The 16,553-nt window shown below is 36.1% G+C and overlaps 1 protein-coding gene across 1 annotated transcript in view; it reads right to left on the bottom strand.

The window, feature by feature from the left end:
* NXPH2 (neurexophilin 2) overlaps positions 1-15,955 on the bottom strand; it is a 147,671-nt gene extending 131,716 nt beyond the window's left edge. Inside the window, exon 1 of the mRNA XM_043990889.1 lies at positions 15,381-15,955. Coding sequence (XP_043846824.1) covers positions 15,381-15,431 — 51 coding nt within the window. The 5' untranslated portion in view covers positions 15,432-15,955. The remainder of the gene's footprint in view (positions 1-15,380) is intronic.
* Positions 15,956-16,553: the final 598 nt, after the last annotated feature.

The raw sequence follows: 16,553 nt of genomic DNA, 5'->3' as shown, positions 1-16,553 counted from the left end.
ATCTGAATTTTTCTAGCTATATGACACTGGTCAAGCTATCACCCTAATTGTTAGCACTTTGTCCTTTCTCTAATTTTTCTGTATTTATTTATGTTTTCAAAAGTTGTATGTAACATTAGGAAGTAAGCTCTGTGAGAGCAGGGACTTTTGTTGCCTCATTGAGTCATACTGTATCATTTAAATCTATGATACTGTGAGAAATACTTAAAACAAAGTAAAATTATATATATATATATATATATATATATATATATATATATATATATATATATATATATACACATATACCTATACCTATACCTTTTGACTTTTTATATCTTTAAAAACTGTAAATATGCATTATATCTTTCCTTTGCACTACCATTTATTTTACAGGATTTGGCATTGAGTTTACAAGATTTTTGACACATAGTTAAATTTTCATGATGAAACTACATATCACATTGCTTATTAAGAATGCCTTTGATCAAAAGTCTACTTTTCCAAGTCTAGCTTTGATTATAGCCCATATGTTTTCATTGCAGTCTAAATTAAGCCAAGTCCCAGGCCATTGATGCATGCTTATCTCCATCTCCTACATAAATTTTTAAACTTTTCATGGTATATAACATGATACAAAATTGTATAATATTATTCCATCTCCATTTATGAATTTCAGAAATTCCAAAACAATTCTGATCTTCAGTATGTTTTACAGTTGCCAATATATACAATGTGTATATATATATATATACACACACACACACACACATATACACATGTTTACATACTGAAAAATTAAAGATTTATATAGTACATATATACACATATGTAAATATGTATAATTGTACATATATACATGAATATGTTGACATATGTATATACATGTATAATATTTATTAGTGTATCATTCCCTTAAGGAGGGCAAAATTTCTAGGTGTAGGAACTTTTAAGAAGTAAAATATTCCCCAAATATTTCTGTGATGGCTGTTTCACAGTTTAACAAAGATGCTAAGATGTTCTACATTCTCCTGGGTTTCTGATGATTTTATTTCAGTACAGCCTTTAATTTAGAAAAATGAATTTCATGAGTAAAAACAACCTTTTTTCCAATTTCCAGTACTCCAGTCTTTATATTATCTTTGCCCTGACAAGTATTTTATTTTTAGATAACTTTTCTTTTTAGTAACTTTATTTCTTTTTTATTTAACTCAAACCACACCATCCCTTAAAAAAGATTTAATGGAAACAGGATCACTATTTTAAATATTTGAAGGATTGTCATGTGGAAGTTTTGTTCTGCTTCATGAAATTTTCAGAGTTAGAGGCTATCCATTGAGGATAGCTAATCCAACCTATCTCTGACTAAGATCTCTTTCAACAACATTGCCTCGAAGTGGTCACCTAGACACTGCTAGTGTTTGGTCTCAGAATGCAAAACTAAGACCAAAAGGTGGAAGATATAGGGCCAAAAATTTTGGCTCAAAATAAGGTAATACATTTCTAACAATTAGCGCTAACCCCCAATGGAATGGGGGTTATGCAATAACTGTTTCTGAAAAGTTAAATACAAATGCTTGTCAGTAGAATCCTTTGAAGTGATATGGGAATTCACTATTTACAAAAACTGATCGGTAAGGAAGATCTTTGTGGTATGGCACTTTGACATATTCAGTTTCCTTAAAGTGGGGCACAGCTGCAGTTAGGTTTTGCAAAGTCTTCAAACTTAGTTTTCATGCAGTGAATTGTTTTTCCTTGGTGGATATGGTGAATAAACACACCCTTTATTTTATTTTGTTTTGAATGACAAGAATTTAATGCAAAATTCCCTTTCAATTGGTATGAAAATAATGCTAGAAAGGAGAAAAGAAGGCATAATTTTATATGGGAGGTTAGAAACTACCTAATTGACTCAAAAACTCTTAACACTGGCAATATTAATACTAATTGTTGGCTAATTTTATGTTCAAAAGGCTAATTTAAAACACATTTTTATCTCAATCAGTAAAACGACCACAGTTTCTGGAACATAGTAAGCCCAGATGTGTAAGTAGATGTTGACTGAATGACTTCTAATATTTCTTTTATATGAATACTTTCCCAGAAATATTTTATCTCAAGATTTAACTCAGGAGTTGCATTTTTTGAAGATTTAGTTGTTTGAAATTATGTCCCTGACAGTACATAAAGTACATAAAGCCCCATTTTAAAAAATGGGGAGCAAATGTTAAATTTTAGTTGTCATAGTTTCATATTTATTAAAAAATACTTAATACAACCATCCTAGTAAAAAAAGAATTATTTATTATTCTGTAGAAGAAAAGTAAAATAGTCCTTTTATTTATTTTTTCAGCAAACTTCAAAATCCTCAAATTAAAAAATCTCTGACATTAAATTCAGCTCATGGAGTTTATCATGTCTTTGATTTTAATGCTTTTAAGAATCTTACAGACTATCAAACGTAGTAAGGACTAAATTCTGAGCTCTGATGTACACGTATAACTCCAGCTTTGATGTCAGACATGCACAGCTGGATTCACAAAAATTCTTTCACAAACACCAACTATAGTATATATGTGTATATACATACATACATATATATATATCATATGTGTGTGTTGATTTAGTTATCTTATTTGTTCATATCTTTGGTAACCCACTGAATTTAATGACTCATTCATTTGCTCAGTTGTTGGTATGAATTATTAATATTCTATAGTTTTCTTTAGTGTTGCATTTTAAATACATAGAAATAAGAATTCAGTGCTAAGAACTTCATAACATGGAAAATCTGTAAGATCTGAGTCTCAAAGTAAATAAAGTTCTCTTGGGGACTAAATTAGTATACTGGGTGAGGAAGCTATACTCTGTGGGATTTCAGAGAAACAAGCATTATTTAGTTCCTTGAAAGGACAATTTATCAAATAGAAACCTGCTTCTAGAATTTAGTTAACTTACTCTTAGTGGATAAACAAAGAGACTAAGATACTGGGTCTATAAAGAAAATTAGTTCCTACAGAACAAGTCACAGAATCATAGTTTAGTAGAAAAAGACAAGCATTGGAAGTGATCTAGTCTAATTTCCTATTCAATAAGTAATTTTTCTATAGCATCCTAGACATATGGCCTTTTCTTCCTTTGGGGGCAGCTCATTCCTCTACCAGACAGCTCTTCATCTTAAAAACTTCTTCCTTATGTTGAAATTCAAGAAGTTCTAAACATTAAGAGACATCGATGGGGGGCGGCTAGGTGGCGCAGTGGATAAAGCACCAGCCCTGGATTCAGGAGTACCTGAGTTCAAATCTGGCCTCAGACACTTGACACTTACTAGCTGTGTGACCCTGGGCAAGTCACTTAACCCCCATTGCCCCGCAAAAACAACAACAACAACAAAAAAAGAGACATCGATGGGCACCAATAGAAAAGCAGTTCATAAGTTCAGAAACATGTTTTGAAGTTGCCCCCCCCCATAAAAATGTAATGTCTTGGCCATTGTGAAATTCTCTTTAAGATAAAAAATAATAGCACTGTGCAGACAGGTGTTACTTATATATATATATATATATATATATATATATATATATATATATATATATACAATGTAGAACTTCTAATATAATAATTTTTATTCTCTTATTTAATCAAGAAGATCTTCTAAAATGACCTTGATTTAGAAATGGTTACAGAGTTAAAAATCTTTTTTGAATAAAATAATTTATTATATCCTTTCATATATCTTGAAAAAAAAAAAGGTTCTCTTCAGAGTAACACCAATATTCTGGCCATGGAAAGTCTCAGTATTCTTAACACTTCAGTCTATTGCTGAACTAATCAATCAAAATGCATCAATTACAAATATTCTATGACATCAGAACTATTAGAGAATATAGAAGAAATGTAAAGTGTAGTACCTGTTCCCAAGAAACTAAAAATCTGGTTAAGAGTAGACTAAATCATATGAAACAATATACTATCACGTTATTAAGGGATATACTATATGGCAAACACTATGTACATTATGAAATTTCAAAGGAGACAAGGCTTGATGAAGCCTGGATGAGCTAGAGAATGGTAAATGGAAGAGTTTATGGATTATTTTGAAGGATAGGTAGAACTTAGGCAGTAGGTGAAAGAGAGCATTCTAGAAGAGATCAACATGAATGAAGGTCTAGAGTCTTTTGGGTATGGTACATTCATGGACAATGAAGACATAGGCCTAACTAAAACAATAGATAGGGCAGCTAGGTGGCCCAGTGGATAGAGCACCGGCCCTGGATTCAGGAGGACTTGAGTTCAAATCCGGCCTCAGACCCTTGACACTTACTAGCTGTGTGACCCTGGGCAAGTCACTTAACCCCAATTGCCTCACTAAAAAACAAAAACAAAAACAAAACAATTGATATATGTGGAATGGAAAGAATAAGGTAGAAAGGGACCCTGAAATCCTACTTAATAGGTTGAATGGGACTTTGACATGTAGGTAGTGAAGTTTACATGTAATGAAATAGGAGAGGAGTCAATGATGGTTTTTGAGTAGAGAAGTGGTGATATAATGAAAGTGCTATTTAAATGATTCTGGAAACAAAATCTTAAAGGTATTGAGAAGTTTCTTCTCAAGATACACCTGGAAAAAATCAGGTATTACTACTGAAAAAAAGGTGACTGCGAAAATATAAATTAGAATAAACTCACAAATCTTCTTTCTCATCTCCAAAAAGTCTTTAGGAGAATAGCCTAAAGGTAATAAGGGAACAGGCAGGTTTTTACAAATGATATTCTATAACAGACCACATCTTTACACTCACTAGATTGATGGAAAGATACAGAAAAATACTATATTCCTTTAGTCTGGCTAATAAAGGGCATTTGATTCAGTAAAACAAAATCTCATCTTGGAGGTCCTTCTCCAATAAAGCATCTCCTATGCATATATTAAAATCATGCAAAATTTCTTGAAGGATACAATAAAATAATTTGATTATGCTACCATCATTATTAGTATGAAGTGAGGCATAAAATATGCTTGCTGCTGGTAGGGAAAAGTTTAGCACAGTGTCCAAATTGAAGAGGGATTCTCTACAGATGGCAAGGCCCTCTTCAATTTGTACATTGCATTAATTTTTCCCTACAACAATGCCAAGCATATTTAAATATTTCTGTTTATGGGATTGTATGATGTATTCATTTCATCAAACCCTGGAACATTACAAATACCCCTAAATAAGAACCATAATAACAGCAGAATTTGGTCTAAATATCTACATAGGAAAAACCAAGTGAATGAACAATGTCTGTTGTCCAAATTACAACATGGATTTGGATGGAAAGCCCATACTGCAAATTTGTTAGTAGATGTATGTTGGACACACATTGTAAATGGACAACAAACCAGGACCAGAATTGAATGGGAGGAAGAAAGTTGGCTGGATTGCAATTAGGAAATTGTACAGTTGCTTTAATGACCCCAAGCTTCTACCAGAAACCAAGGTCCAATTTTAGAATGATGATATTCTGAGAGATACTATATAGATCCAAAATTATGGAATTTCATGATCTTAAATAATTAAAATTACCCAAAGGGCAATGAAGAGAAACATAAGGGAAATGGGTAGAATCTAGCACATTAACAACAAAGAATTATTTACCAAAATTAAAGTAACGAATGTCTCCAAAGAGATGTGCAAACAGAAAAGCAGATGGGCCTATCATGTGGTGAGACTGAGGGTCAAAAGATGAACAGTCTCTGTATATCAGGCATACCCATGTAGTATAAAGATATTTAGAGAAAGGCCCCTAGACATGCCCAACTCAAGTCTGAAGTTCTGGAATTTGTGAGAGCAAAGTCTCCTTTTCCTCCTAGCATCTTATATATAGTAGGTGGTTAGTACATCTTTGTTGAATGAATAATGGATGGATGTCACAGAGGCTGTTTAGGAAGATATTTTAAGTAATTCAAACTTGAGGTGATGGCAGCAGTAATGGATAAAAAGGAACAAGAAAATCATAAGCTCCTTGAAGTTGAGGGCAATGTTACTTTTCATCTTTGTATCTTCAGCTCGTTTCATGGCGTTTTGCCCAGAGTAGGTATTTAATACATGCATATAGAATAGAATTGAAGATATTTTGAAAAAAAATATTGTGTCTAAATATGTATGTGTGTGAATATGTACACATGTGTATATATGTATAATTTTTTATTCCTTCTAATTCATCCCTTAGCTATCATTTTTACTTTACAGGATATAGGGGACAAAATAGAAGAAATCAAAAAGAATTCCTGGGGCAGCTAGATGGCTCAGTGGATAGAGCACCAGCCCTGCATTCAGGAGTACCTGAGTTCAAATCCAGCCTCAGACACTTAACTCTTACTAGCTGTGTGACCCTGGGCAAGTCACTTAACCCCAATTGCCTCACTAAAAAAAAAAAGAATTCCTAAGCTTCAAGTCTGAGCGAATGTTTTTTCTCCTCTATAGTAAATCTTGATTGATTTGACATGCTTGAGCTCCAAAATTTTGCTCATGAAATATCCTTAAAACTTAGGATAAGGTTTCTTCCACACCTCTTTTGTGTGTTAATGAACATTAACACAACCTACTTAGAGTGTCCTCTATGGCCAGACTTGCTTTGTCTCTTCATGGACAGTAAGATTAAGTTGGGGATTTCCCCTAATCTTCTCAAGTCTCATCAAGAATCAACCTCTCATGCTATCTGGTCCTAAGCTTTGCTGACTCAATCCTTGCCTGGGAAGTGTCCATTTGAGGTTTTTCATTATAATAGAAGGTAGTATCAAGGAAGGCAGTCCTTAATATTCCTGCTCTGTCTATGAACATTAATAGGAATATGGTATTTCAAAAACATCAAGGTACATTAAAATATTTGAAAATGATTATCTTGCATGAGAACTTGAAGTGATGCAAAATAACATTATACTATTTGTTATTATTATTTTAAAGTTTTTATTCCTGCAACTCTCTCTTCAATTAGCTTTCTGCCTCTTACCTTTTACATAGTCTGTTCATAGTGATGTCAATGAAATTACCATTAACACTAGTATGTATTCCATGGCTGTATCTACACACAGAAAGTGAATTTTAGAATTCTGGACCAAAGGAACCACGTGCTATCTTTTCCTATTCCCAAGTCCACACCCCATCCCCTACCCACAATTCTAGATATACCCACTATGTCAACCTGAATTTAATAACCTTGAAAATTTTTCAAAACCATCAAAAAGTCAGTCAATTAAGCACCTACTATGTGTCAGGAACTATGTTAAATATTTGGGATACAAAAAAAGCAAAAGACAGTCCCTGCTCTCAAGAAGCTCAAAGGAATGTGGAGGAGAAATGAGAAGCACCTATGTACAAATCAGATATAGACAGGATAAATGTGAGATAAGCATCAGAGAAAAAGCACTGGCATCAATAGGATCAGTAAAAGCTTATCATAGGAAATAGGATTTAGCTGTGGCTTGAAGGAAACCAGGAAATCCAGGAAGCAGAGATTAAACAGTAGAAAGTAACTAAAAAATGGGAGCTGGTCTGAGGTACCATGCCAGAACCCAGTGGTTTCTTGTGTGATGCTGGAAGAACATTTTTTTTTTTATTGCTAGGAAGATAACCCTATTAGAGTTTCCATGTATCTTTTCAGAACCACATGATGGATAGTAACCTAGTCCCAGATTTTGGTTTATTTGTTAGGCTCTGTTTCCTAAGATTTAGGGCCTTCATATTCTGCAAATCTCTTTTCAGTATTTTTCTTTGTTACATTTTTATTACTTAAACTTAAGTACCCAGAACCTTTGGGTCAGTTAGGTGGTGCGCTGGGTAGAGTACAGGTCTGGAGCCAGGAAGACTCATCTTTCTGAGTTCCAATCTGGCCTCAGACACTTAGTGACCTTAGGCAAGTCACTTAAACCCATTTCCCTTAGTTTCCTTATCTGTAAAATGAGCCAGAGAAGGAAATGGTAAATCACTACAGTATCTCTGCCAAGAAAACACTAAATGGGGTCATGATGAGTAGGACAATACTGAAAAATGACTGAACAAGAAACCCAGAACTTTGGAGTTGTCAGAAATATTTCTTACCTAATCAGATGAAAAGACTTCATTTAGGAGAGTAGTGTCAAGTTCAAATACAAACTGGTGCTACTAATCCATACATAAGACCATATATGGACTTTAAAAACCACATATTAACAATATGTTCCATTGTATTTAAAATTTTAAAAATATATTTCCCAACTACATTTTAATGTAGTTGAGGCCCCACTTGGTGTTCAGGGATGCATGTTTTTGACACCTCTGATTTAAGGGATGCTAAAATCACTTAGTAGTTCCTTTACTCATTCTCCTATAGCATTGAGGTATACTTGTATTGATTCTTATGACATTAACTTATTTATATAAAAAAGTCTTTTCAGCTATGTCAGACTCTTTTTGACCCCATTTATGGTTTTCTTGGCAGAGATACTGGAGTGGTATCTTCTCCAATTCATTTTACAGATGAGAAAACTGAGGCAAACAGATAAAGTGACTTTCCCAGGGTCACATAGCTAGTAAGTGTCTGAGGTCACATTTGAACTTGGGGAGATGAGTCTTCCTGGCTCCAGGCCCAGCATACTATCCACTGTGCAACCTAGCTGCCCCAATTTATGTAAGACACTTGCAAGTACAAAAATCACTTGAGAAGAAAAATTTTCTTTTCATTAATTACTTATATTGACTACCTTTATTGATTACAGAAGCTACGTGACACAATGGATAGAGCAATAAACCTGGAATCAGGGAGACCATAGTTTAACTCCAGCCTAAGACACTTACTGGTTATGTGTGTCTGGACAAATCACTAAAACCATGTCTGCCTCAGTTTTCTTATCTGTAAAATGGGAATAATAATAGTACCTACCTCCCAAGATCGTTATGAGAATCACATAAGATAATATTTGTAAAACATTTTGCAAACCTTGAAGTGTTATATAAATACTAGCTGTTGTTATGTGTACTAGGAACTGCTCATCAAGCCATTTTGCCTATTTTCAGCATTCTTTCCTCATCTATATAATGGGAATAATAACATAGAATAAATCCAATATAAAATCTCAATGCCAAATAATCTATTTTTTTATGGAGAAGCTATATGTTATAGCTGAATGCTGGATTTAGAAAGAGAGGATCTGAATTCAAACTAGAGCTCTGCTATTTACTGCCTTTGACACTTTGAACAAGTTATAACACCTCTCTGAGCCTCAGTATTTTCCATCAGTCAAATGAGATGGTTGGTTTAGATGACCTCTGAGATCTCTTTCAGCTTGAATTTTATGATGCAATCAACATGTAAAATCTTATTGTAACTCAAAATGTGCTTCATTCTTAAAAAAAATCTAAAACCGCCATTTTAATGTTCAAAACACAGGTTAAAAACAATTTCCTACTATTAATAACATCATTAATAATGATGATGGGGGTGAGGATAAGGAGGATAGAAGCTAGAATTCATATGGGGCTTTAGGATTTGCAATACACTTTATAAATATTATTTTGTCTTCAAAATAACCCTGCGAAGTAAGTGCCATTATTACCCCTATTTTACATATGAAGAAATGGAGGTAGACAGATATTAAGTGACTTGGCCAGGGTCACACAATTAGTATATATCTAGCTGCATCGGAACTCAGGTCTTCTTGACTCCAGGTAGGCAGTATTCACTGACAATGTCACAAAAGGAAGTGTCTGGCAAAATAAGACCTAATTCCCTGCTACACCAGCCATTTTATATAAATTTCATTATACTTTGTGTACAGGAGATGAATTTTGCTAAATTCTTCTCATTTTCCAACACTTCTATTATGAAGGCCTCTAAGTCAAGTAAGACAAAATTCACTTTAATGGTAATTTAGAAGATGACTCCTTGATCCTCAGGCAAATCATTTGGCTGAGGGAAAAGATTAATGTGTCTTTAGGAAATAGTAGTATCTGTATTGCTTATATTACTATCTCCCAACACTATTTTTAATAGTGGTCCTGGAAATAAATAAGGAAAGCGAGAGAAAAAGAGAGAGAGAAAGAAAAAGAATGAAAGAAAGAAAGAAAAAGGAAGGAAGGAAGGAAGAAAGAAAGAAAAAAGAAAGAAAAGAGAAACAAAAGAAGAAAGGAAGAAAGGTGTGTGTGTGTGTGTGTGTGTGTGTGTGTGTGTGTAACCATAGTCTGTCTTTTAGCACAAGACAAACTTTTTTCTATGATGACAATATAAATTTGCAGATTTCTACCAAATAGAAAAAGTCATAAAATAGAAGTCTTAACTAGAAATAGTTCTATGATGTAAAAGCCTATATAATATGAATATTATTTTGTGTTTTTTTAAATTTTTTATTATCGATCAGCATTACAGTTTGAGGAATCACTGAGTTGTAGCCTTGAAAGACATGGCTCATGTCAACAAGTAATGAGAAATAATTTTGAACATCAACTATTTAACACATATGGATAATAATCTCATTTAGAACACTGGAAATATATATATATATAATATTGTGCTAAAAGTTAATGTGATATTGTTCTTATATTTGAAGTAATATCCACAAAATTTTAAATAATGAAAATTATATCTCCAAAGCATTATGCTACATAAATTTTGGAAAATTTAATTCTAGCATTCTATAGGTGAAACAAAATAAGTAACTTCTATGTTTTTACATGTTTAAAACTGGTTTTAATTTTTAAAAGCAAATTCAGATTGACTCCTGAATTGAGATGCCAATTTTTAGACCAGAGAAAATCTGGCTTAGATAGAAATAAGAGTCTTCACAGAAATGCTGACACAACTCTAACTATAGATGCTTGAGTGTATGGCTATAATTCTTTTTCCAAATATTATACTGCAAAGGTTCAAGTAGAGGAACCTGCAGAATATTTAAGTAGTTGAAAACAATCTTATAACCATAACAAAATTACAAAACTGTGACACTATTTGCCCATGAATGTAAAATACTGAAAAGGTACAGCACTCTAGAAATATCAATGACTTTGGATGGTAAAATATGGGTAACATGATGAAATCAACATTTCTTAACTTCACTTCCTTTTCAAAGTATGTAGTTACATTTAAGCTGATGCAATGTAAAAACTTTAAAACATTTTTTTTTTTTGCAAACCTCTCGACTTATTTAGCATCTTTAACCACTAATCAGAGGTAATGGGATAAGATTATAAGACATTGAAAATTTAGGATGAATATTGAAAAAGCTTTTTCCATTAGGAAATCTATTAAGCTATAAAATAATCTCCCTTGAGAAGGGGTCAGGTTCCAATGTGTAAGGCATTTAAAATTGGAATGGACAACACAATACCAAAATAGGCCTAGAGAAGAAACCTTTCACTGGGAGGTGGTTAGACCAGATGGCTTAATTGTCTAATTCTAATTCAATTCTAATTCCTTTTCCTATCCCCCACCCCTTATTAATGTCTAAGGTAGGGGTAGCAATAATGAGGTAATTATGCAACACCAGAGGAGACTTATATACATTAATTTCAAACTAGAGACAACTATTAAGTACTACCCATGATATGGTCTCAGTAGCAGAATTATTTTCTCCTCATTGTCATTTAGGCAGTAGTTGAATAGATGACTATTGATTGTATGTTGTGAATTAATGTTTTGATGTTTATTGACTAAAATAATATAAAGCAAATTGTGATTTATGAATGGAAGATATTCATGAGTTATCACTTCTTGTTAATATGTTACCAGTTGAGTCTCATAGTGCATATAGCATATTAGAATACAAAACAGAGTGAATGCAAGCAGTGAACTACATTGAGCAATTATTCAAGTAGAGAAGTTATCAAATTATAATAATATACCAAATAGTATATTGTGTGATGATGTAAGATGAGGAATCTATATAAAACATATTAGTTTGTGTCACCAACATTATGATTTTTAAACCTTCTGAAAAATTAACACTGAAGTAAATTTTAAATTTATATACTTTCAGTTTTAAAATGTGATCATTATGCTATTAGGAAGATAATTTGACGTATACAGCAATATTCATTTATATTTATTAAAAACCCATCATATCTTAACCTTCATTTTCAGCTGTATGTTTTATTTAATTTCACTTCTTTTTATTGTTTACATTTTGCTAACATACAATAACAATGCATCTCACCTTATGCAAATTTATTAAAAGTTCATTAAACAGATCCTTCATTGTACTTAGTGTGGTGATGCAACACTTTTTTTGCATCATAAATTTAAATGGTCTTTTCTCTCTTGATAGTATTTCAGGATAAGAATTTCATACTGTTAATCATTCCTTTTAACAAAATATGCTGGTCGGTAGAAATTTCAAAGAACAGAAGCGATTCCAGAATTAGTATTTAAATTTGGGCTCCGAATCCCACCATTTGGGCTCTAAGAATCTAGTAGTCATTTGAAATACTGAATATTTGAAACACTAAATAAATTACAGTGATAGGCAACATAATGACATTCTTTATCCCCCCCAATATTTTTCAAATCAGTAACCTATTGTTTTCTTCAAAACCCTAGATATCATATTAGTAATTATAAAGAAAAGAAACCTAATCACCATAATAATATAAAATAACTACAATATCATTTATTTATTTATTTATTTTGCAAACTGTGTAGTGGGGTTATTTGCTGGTGGAGTTGACAATGTTAACAATAATCAAAGTTTCAAGATGCCTCCCCCCTTTACCATTGTTCCAATGTTTCAAATAGCCTTAAGCTCTAGAGGGGGTGTTCTTGAATTTTAGATAGATTTTTTTTATGAAGAATATTTTCTATCATCTGAAAACAGCTCTTTAATTGAATGGTATTTTCATATCAAATTGAGCAACTAATTTTTAATTTCCAAGCCCAGTTGCATTTATCCAGTAGCTGTTGGGCCATAACAAAGAAGCTCAATATCAGGTGGAAAAAGGTGGAATAAAGCTCCAATACTGTCTAAAGGGGCAAGTTTTAATCCATCCTTTTTGATACCTGCTGGTGGTGGGGGGAATGTTTTAATTTAAAACTGTCCTGTCAGCTACTTTATTTTCCATTCACATCCCAAGCCCCTTGTGTTGTTCAGTTGGAAGCTGTGCTATAAGAATGTGAAGAATGTAAACAGCCTTTTATTGTCCAAAAGGATAGCAGTGTTTAAGAAATGTGTGGCTTATCGCAGGGCTGCAGCTCTGTACTTCACCACCATGATAAAGTGCTATAGGGGGAAAAACACATTACAAGACAAGCACAACCCCAAAATGGATTACAATTCTACAATAAGCTTTCTTAAAAACTAATCAATCAACTTATGTCACGATGTTAGAATCTAGTTCTTAAGGAGGATACATAATCCTTTCAAGATTTATTATGTATTCCCTATTTATTCATTATGTATTGGAGTATAAGTGACCAAAACCACCCACAAAACATGAAAAGCCTTTCAGATATATAATAGGTGGTAAGTAAACTTTTGCAATATGACCTCAAAGAGATCTGTCCTTATAATGAATGCATTCATGAAGACTTTGTACATAAAGAAGACAGTCAGATACCTATACTCCTCATGTTTTTCAGAGTTTTACTCAAGCATACTAGAGGAACCTTACTTTTTTTTTAAATTAAATTATTCTTTAATGGGACCTTATTGTAAATAGTCTAACTAAAAAGACTGGGTATTGGGACTCTATGTTATCTTGGCAAACCTTGGCAAATCACTATATAAACCGAAGCTGTTATAATATGTGGAATAACATGCCCAATTTCTACCTTAACTTTAAATGAGTTGAGAACAATCTTATGGCCACTCTGTCGCCTCTGCCAGACATCAAGAAAATTAACAGAAAAAATTGTGGGGCAGCTTTTTTGTTATAAAACTGTGGGTGGGGGTGCACTCAGGTGGGCTGTCAACAACAGGAAAAGCCTTTAAAGTAAGCCCATGTAACTTTCAAATAAGCATCTACGCTTCTCAAAGTCTCAGTATCTAACCTATCCATACAATTTTAAGTAGAGTTGAGAAACTTTTACCAGTTTGGGGTGTCGTTTTTAAGGGGGGTGTTAAAAGTCTGCACTCCAAGCTCTTGAATGATAGTGAGTTGGATTGAAACAGATGTGCATAGATGAAAACTAAAAGAAATCATGGTACAACGAGGACCCCACCCCCCCAAAACAAACAAACAACCCTTTCTCCCTTCCCCACTTGTATTAGGATAATCAGTCAGATACCTAGAGATGACAAGAACATAAAAGAGAAGCCGACCAGATGCTTACAACCAGATGCTTAACCAAAACAAACCAAAAGCTGCTTTTAATTCTATTTTTAAAAGTTAGTTTAATTAAGGTTTTGATTTGAAATCTCCATTCAACATAATTAGCTAATGACAACGAATTAAGACAATCTGCAGCAAAGGAAGCATGACACCACGCTGGGAACCAGCTCAGAGTCATGAATTGGACATAGGTTTGATCTCGATCTTTCAATGACCTTAAAAAGACCCTACCTACTTCACTCCCGGCCGGCAATGACCAAGAGCCGGCGGAAAGGTACCCGCGGAAGACGCTGCGGTTCCCTGAGAGCTCCGGCGGGGAGTTGCTTGTGAAAGTTACATCCTGCCACCCACCAGCAGACAGAAAACCCCAAGCCTTCTACCAGGACCAGAGGGAAGAGAAAAATGCCATCTGCCCGAAAAGCCAACCATCCTCCCCATTTTTGACCCCCTCTTCATTAGACACCAGTACATCTGCTACCGTACAGACCAGCCTTATCTTTAAAAGGGGGAGGCTGCTGCAGTCGAACTCAGGTGTAGGGGAGCGTTGTTGGGGATGTCTGTACCCCAAACTAACATTTACACCCCCCATCACCTCAAATAAAATTTAAAAAGAAAAGAAACCTCCAACTCCTCCAAACCATCTTCTACATCTGGTTTAGAGGGAAGGTGTTCTTCGGATTAGTTACCCCCATTTTCCCTATCTGTGCCCCGTCTTTGCCCTCCAGATCCTCTTTACCCTAGCATTCATCTATCTGCCTTCTATCCACTTCTCCGTTCTCCTTTACATCCATCCTTTCCTGGAGCATCCCTATCCCCAGTTCATGTCCCTCAACCCTAACCCTATTCGCTTCAACGTCCCTTTGATCTCATACCCCGAGTTTCTCCCCCCCCATCCCCCAAGTCCCTTCTATTCCCCCAGTTCTTCCTCCATTCCCTCCCACTTCGCCTTTGTAACTGGCCAGGGGCTCAGCTTCCTTCACCCTTCAGGTTAGGCTAACATTTCCCGCCGAAAAGCTCCCACCGGCAGAGCGAGCCTAGGAGAGCGGGGCCAGTCGGGGTCTGGTGGGAGCGTGTGAGGCCGAGATCTAGAGTTGGGGGCTGCGGGCAGGGGCCACTTACCAGCTGGAGGAAGCCTGGGACCACGACGAGGGGCAGGGGCCGCAGGTACATGGTTCCGGCTCTGCGTCTCACGAGCTCCGCTCCCTTGCTTGTCTCTTGCACATCTCCACTTCGGGGGGCAGGACTGAAGAGGACAGGGACATGCCACTGCGCTCCCCCCCCCCGCCTTCCTTTCCTTTTTTTTTTTTAAACTCCAAACAACGAACTGAAGGGTAGGTGGGAAAGAGTGGGGAGGGCTATATATATAGGGAGTGAGGAGAGGGAAAGAGATCTGAGCCCCCCCCCCCACACCCACACTCCCCTTCAAGGAGACAGAAATAATAATTAAAATAAATTCTAAACAACCACCACTAACAAAGTCCAGTCCGTGGAGCAGAGCGGGGGCTCGCTTGCCTTGGCTGCAGGGGGCGAACTGAACTGGCTGCCCGTGGGCACCAGGCAGTGGCGGCTGCCTCGCGCTATCTGCGGCTCCTTCCTTCCCCTAGATCTGTGTCCGCCGCTGCGGCCGCCGCGCAGCTGCCTTCATGGCCGGAGAGGAGAGTCGCTGGCTCAGGAGTCCCGGGGGAGCCCGGGGAGGCCCCGTTCCTCCTCCCCCCCCCCAACTCCCGCCCAGCAGGGGGCTGGTCCCGGGCAGCTCAGCGGCAGGAGTGAGCCCAGCCCACTGGCTCTCACTTTGGGGGAGGGGGCAGCAAAATAAGGAGTGGGGGGGGGGTGTGGGGTACGACGTGTGGGGGGGTGTGGGGTACGACGTGTGTGTGGGGGGAGTGGAGACCAAGGGGAAAGAGTGCAAAAGAGAATTCTTGTAAGCAAGAGGAAGTAGTGAGATGAGACGGGGGAGGTGGGGGGGGGGAGTGGAGGGCCTCAAAGAAGAAGATCCAGGGTGCAGTTTAAGAGGGAAGCCTGGGGCTGGGGAAGGAAAAAGGGGGATAAGCTGTGGGACTTGGGAGGAGGCTAGCGAAGTTGGGTTAAGGCTATTGGAGAGTGAGGTAAGAGAATGATTAGAGCAGTTTGGTAAGGGATATCATGGCGAGGTGGATGAGGTCGGTGTAACCGGGAGGTTGGAGGAGTTCTCGGAATGATGACTGTGATGGGCAGAGAGTTAGGGTATGGTTGTCATTGACCTCTGCCCCTGCAGAAGTGGAAGGTGTACAGGAAGTATGCCCAAGCTAGCCG

This window comes from Dromiciops gliroides, chromosome 3 (genome assembly GCF_019393635.1).
Source record: "Dromiciops gliroides isolate mDroGli1 chromosome 3, mDroGli1.pri, whole genome shotgun sequence".
Classification (NCBI taxonomy): Eukaryota; Metazoa; Chordata; class Mammalia; order Microbiotheria; family Microbiotheriidae; genus Dromiciops; species Dromiciops gliroides.
The sequence above is the reverse complement of the archived record's forward strand: the minus strand, read 5'-3'. Positions and strand labels throughout refer to the sequence as shown.